General features: G+C 39.6%; 1 protein-coding gene across 1 annotated transcript; it reads right to left on the reverse strand.

Annotated features, from left to right (window-relative positions):
* Positions 1-3,365: 3,365 nt before the first annotated feature.
* On the reverse strand, positions 3,366-5,763 carry LOC121135258. The gene is made up of 3 exons (XM_040733783.1): positions 5,706-5,763; positions 5,144-5,221; positions 3,366-4,133 (listed from the first exon to the last, which is right to left on the reverse strand). The coding sequence occupies exons 2-3, from the start codon at positions 5,173-5,175 to the stop codon at positions 3,461-3,463; spliced, it is 705 nt and encodes a 234-aa protein (XP_040589717.1). The 5' UTR covers positions 5,176-5,221; positions 5,706-5,763; the 3' UTR covers positions 3,366-3,460.
* Between the last annotated feature and the right edge of the window lie 211 nt (positions 5,764-5,974).

Genomic DNA, 5,974 nt, shown 5'->3' on the forward strand with positions numbered 1-5,974 from the left:
ACAGCTGACCAGACAAAGGTTAACTCTTGAATCCCAGGCATTAGCCTGGGAAGCCAGCATGGGACTGATCAAGACCCCCTGAATCTGGGTGTCAGTGAAGAGGCCTAGGGAATCTATTGAGCCTTGGGCAGCAGATCAGTACCCATCCCAAGTATACACACGGACTTTGGACTCCAATAGAACAATGTGAGGTGCACTCTCACCCAGAACTCTTGGGAAAGGGTCTAGGCCCTGCCCTATATGAAATGACACACTATGGACACCCCCATGGAGGGCCTCACCCTCCCTGGAGAAATGAGAGGATAACGGGGGGGGGGAGGGGAGGGCACGGGAGGAAGGGAGGGAATGGGAGAGGGACCTGCAACTGACTTGTGAAGCAACCTTGATTCTTATCTAAATTTAAACTGGAAAATAAAATTAAAAAAAAAACCTCACACACTTGTAGTGGGACACTTCTACACCCCAGTCTCACAACTAGACAGGAATACCAGACAGAAACTCAACAAAGAAGCAAACGGTCTAATAGAAGTTAGGGCCCAATTGAGGTTAACAGACCTCTATAGAACATTCCATCCAAGTAATCTAGACTATGGCTTCTTACTACCACATGGAAGCTTCTCAAAATCAACGACATACTTGGCAAACTCTGCCTGGAGGAGTAGACACCAGGAAATAATCAAAATGAGGGCTGAAATCAATAAAGTAAAAACTAGGAAAACAATACTAAGAATCAATGCAACAAAGAGTTGGTTCTTTGAGAAAATCAACAAGATAGACAATCCTATGTCCAAACTTACCAAACGGCAGAGTGTGACCATGCAAATTAACAAAATCAGAAATGAAAAAGGAGACATAACAACAGACTCTGAGGAAATTCATAGAATCATCAGGTCATATTTTGAAAACCTGTATTCCACAAAATTCAAAAATTTAAAGGAAATGGAGAATTTTCTGGATAGCTATAACTTGGGAAAATTAAATCAAGAACAGTTAAGCAGTTTTAATAGAACGATAACCCCTATGGAATTAGAATCAATGATCAAATTCTCACAAACATAAAAAGCTCAAGTTCAGATGTCCTCAGTGCAGAATTCTTCCAGAAATTCAAAGAGTAGCTTATACCAATTCTTCTAAAAATATTCCACGCAATACATGCAAAAGAGTCTTTGCCAAACTCTTTCTATCAGGCTTCAATAACCTTGATCCCCAAGCCACACAAAGAAACAATTAAGAAAGAGAACTTCAGACCAATATTCCTAATGAACATTGATGCAAAAATACTCTATAAAATACTGGCAAATCACATCCCAGAACACATCAAAACAATCATTCACCACAATCTAGTAGGATTCATTCCAGGGATGCAGGGATGTTTCAACATACAAAAATCTATCAATGCAATAATCAGTTTTTTATGAAAAAACAAAAGACCCAGGATAGCCAAAACAACCTTACTCAACAAAGCGACATCTGTAGGCATCACCACCCCTGACCTCAAGCTCTGTCATAGAGCTGTAGTCTGGAAAACAGTTTGGTATTGGCACAAAAATAAACAGGTAAGCCAACTGACTCCAATTGAACACGCTGATATTAACCCATATATGTGTTAACATCTGATCTTCGGCAAGGACGCTAAAAATATACAATGGAAAAAAGAAAGCATCTTTGACAAATGGTGCTCGAATTATTGGATGCTGGCATGTAGAAGAATGCAGATAGATCCATGCCTATCGTCACACAAAAAACTTAAGTCAAAATGGATCAACGACTTCAACATAAATCCAGCCACACTGAACTTCTTAGAAGAGAAAGCGGGTGGTACCCTTGAACGAATTGATATAGGAGATAGCATCCTGATTATAACACGAGTAGCACAGACAGTGAGGTCAAAAATTAATACCTGGGACCTCCTGAAATTGAGAAGCTTCAGTTAGGCAAAGGTCACAGTCATTAAGATACAAAGACAGCCCACTGAATGGGAAAAGATATTCACTAACCTCACATCTGACAGAAGGCTGACCTCCAAAATTTACAAAGAACTCAAGAAGCAAGTCTCCAAAACACCAAAGGATTCAATTAAAAAGTGGGCTACAGAACTAAATAGAGTCTATAAAGGCTGAGAGGTCCTTGAGAAAGTGCTCAGCGTCCTAAGCCATCCAGGAAATGCAAATCAGAACAACTCTGAGATAACATCTTAGTACAGTCAGAATGGCTAATATCAAAAACAACAACGACAATTTATGCTGAAGACGTTGTGGTGAAAGGGGAACACTCCTCCACTGGTGGTGGAAGTGCCAACTCATACAGCCACTTTGGAAAACAGTATTGAGATTCCTCAGAAAAATGGGGATAAACCTACCACAAGACACAGCAACTCCAATCTTAGTCAAATATCCAAAATTCACACTCATACAACAAGGATATCTATTTCACTGTGTTAATAGCAGCATTATTTGTAATAGCCAGAACTTGGAAGCAACATAGATGCCCCTCAACCAAAGAGAGGATAGAGAAAATGTGGTACATTTAGACAATGGAGTACTATTCAGCAGACAAAAACAATGGAATCCTGAAATTTGTAGTCAAATGTATGGCAATAGAAGAAACCATCTTGAGTGAGGTAACTCAGTCACAAAAAGAGAAACATGGCATACACTCTCTCATATATGGATTTAGACATATATCTGAGGAGTGCCAACCTACAATCCCATGGCCAGTGAGTCTGGAAAACAGAATCTTCATTCAATGGCTGATAGAAGCAGAGGCAGATTCCCACAGATAACCACTTAGCTGAACTCAAGGAATCCAGTGACAGAGATGGAGGACTGATGAGCAAAGAGGTTAAGACTGGGCTTTTTTAAACCCCAGAAACAGACAACCCCGACAAGGGTTAGTTCTTGAATCCCAGACTGATACCTGGGAATCCAACATGGGACTGATTAAGAACCCCTGAATGTGGCTGTCAGTTAGTTGGTCTAGGTAGTATATTGAGCCTTGGGTAGTTGATCTGTATTCATCCAGGTTATGCAAGTGGACCATGGGCTCCCATCCAACAATGAGAGTTGCAATCTCACCCTGGACTCTTGGGGGATGGTCTAGGCCCTTCCCTGGTTGGAAAGACAGCCTGTGGTCACCCCAATGGAAGGTCTCAACCTCCCTGGGAAAATGACTGTTTATTGAGGGGTTGGGTGGAGTTTGTGGGAGGAGGGGAGGTAAAGGGAGAGTGACCTGGAATTGACATGTGAAGCAACCTTGTTTCTAATTTAAATTTAAAAATAAATATATGTATATGAAAAAGAAATGAAAACCTTATACAAATAGAGGAGGAAATAGTCTAGACAGACCCATAGAAACAATTTCTTTCTTTATTTAAAACAAGTTGGTGACTACAGGAATTTTCTGTGTAGAAATCTCTTCTAGGTGCCTTCTGACAGATGTTCCAAATGCAGGAGTCCTCAGTTTAGACCTCTACTTTGGAAAATTTGGAAGCACCCATGGCCTTCACCTGACTCTGTAGTTTCAAAGTACTTATCTCAGAGAGAAAGCTAATCACACCAAAGAGTGACATGGTGGTTGTTATGATCCCCAATGGGAACACAGCAGTATAATGCTTGATTATCAAGGCTTCCTTTTTAACTGGAAAGTCAGGTGGAAAGTCAAGAGTGGTTTGACCATAATGATCTACAAGGTGGTTCCAGCTCACAGAAACAAATGTGAAGAGGCTGCTCACACACAAAACTAAGGTAGAGACCTTGTAGCAATATATCTCCATCTCCACAAGGGGGTCTTTCATGCAGCTGATCTTAATGGCCATTGCAGTGAAAACCAGAACTACAGGCTTCATCAAAATAGCCCATACTAAGAGATTCGCTGCATACTGAAATTCGGGTGACATGGTCCAGGTGGAATTGATAGGAGTGTGAACCAGAATCTTGATTACAGTCCCTGAGACATTAAACTCTTGAAGGTAATGAGCTTCCCAGAGTCCAAATGACACAAACTTCACAGCATTGTCATCAAATTCCCACAGGCGCCAGTATGGGTAGCTTGCAATGACTATGTCAAACATGAAAGCAGATATGCAGCTAAGGAGGCCATTCAGCTTTAAGATGCAGTCCTTATCATTGAGCAATCTGAAGAAGATATTGAACAAATATATAAGTAAGCCAGGATCACAATGGAAGTTAGAAAACAAAATTGTTCATGTTTAACAGAGCATGTAGCACTCATGACTTGTCCCTGCTGTCATAGAGTCGTATTTTATTAGTATCTCCATGTATTACGCTTCACAATACTACAAAAAACAGTATAAGAAACACTACATTCCATGTCTCTAGGAGCAGTTCCCTCTCTAAGACATATTTATTAGCATTTTTACTGTAGGTATCAAATACTGAAATGGGCATACTTGTTAACTAAGAATTTTAATGCTTGGACTTCACAGTGAAAAAAGATTTTGCAATATTTCATTAAGGTGATGCTTGTTTCCACTGTGTTTTCAATGCAAAAATATAATAAATATCTTAAAGGAGAGGTATAAGCAGAACAATGCACAAATACAATTTCTAAATTATGGAAGTGGACAGCTAAATGTTTATTGCAAATTGATGTTGGCTAAAAAAATAAACACAATGAAAAATATACCAAAGATTACTCCCATTCATGTCTAACTCCCATACTTGTGTACACACACACACACACACACACACACACACACACACACACACACACACACTCACATGCAGATGTTCACAGGATCGTATGAACTATATCATCTTGTCAGTATTCCTTCCTTGGAGCTGCCTATTACTCCACAGTGTCTGTGTAGTATGCATTTAACTTAGAGTTGACAGTTTCTATACACCTTGGGAAGTTATATCAGCAAAATGGGTTTTCAATTGATGGTGAATTGACTGACACCCTGCCCACACCCTCTCTCTGTCAAAGCAGATTTGAGGTAGTGGACTGAAGGAGCATTGCCTTTTGAAGCAGAAATGGAATTAGGGCTGAGAATTCAGTTGTTACGGACAAATGAGCTAAACTGTGATCTGATTCTACCCCTGTCTGTTTTCAAAGGAGGAGATTCATGTATTTAGAGAGATCCAATCAAAAACCCTCAGGGTAACACAATTTTAATTTTTACCTTTGAATGGTGCTGGTGGTGAGGAGATCCATTTGTAAGATGCCGAGATCATATATATCTTCCAAATATCATGAAGTGCTACAAAAAAGGGAGTCACATAAGAGGTGACCTTCGGTAAAAAAAAGAGAAGTGCTGTTGAACATATACTTCAGCCTACAATAGTGTCTCACTGACAAACCCCTGACTCACAATAACCTATCATATCCTCTCTTCTCATTGCTTCATTGGTGTCTCTTTTATACACTTCAGGATATTGTCCCATCTGATATTTCGATCCCTCCAATGATATCCACACAATATTTGGATAGATTGCACACAGCACAGAGAATGTAATTCGCATGCTCAACTTCAAGTATCAATACAGACATAAATGTCATTGCAGGCTCCACAGCCTTCATAGAAACCCAGAGACTCCCAGCACTTATGATATTCAGCAGGATTTATTCACACAGAAATCATGTCAAAAGTAGCGGGATCATATGTCAGTGGTTTCTTTGGCCCTCTTTGTCCTGTGAAATTGAATGAGTTAATAAAAACTGCATAGAAAACATAAAATACTTGCCTCTCTCTCTTCTATGAAGTCCTAATGTTAGTGACTGCCAAGGATAAGGTAAGTGACTCTAGAAATTCTCATGTTTCCATGGCCACTAGAGATGAATGGGAGATTATGAACAGTGAACCAGTGTCATGACATGTAGTCTTAAAGTACCAGAGCAGATAATGCCACTCTTATATGTCAAAGTTTAAATGAGTAATTAATTGATTTAATTTTAATTTAAAAATTACTCATAAAGTACAATTGGATCAGAATATACACTATAATTTGATCAT

This window comes from Mesocricetus auratus, unplaced genomic scaffold, assembly GCF_017639785.1.
Source record: "Mesocricetus auratus isolate SY011 unplaced genomic scaffold, BCM_Maur_2.0 Super-Scaffold_100033, whole genome shotgun sequence".
NCBI lineage: Eukaryota > Metazoa > Chordata > Mammalia > Rodentia > Cricetidae > Mesocricetus > Mesocricetus auratus.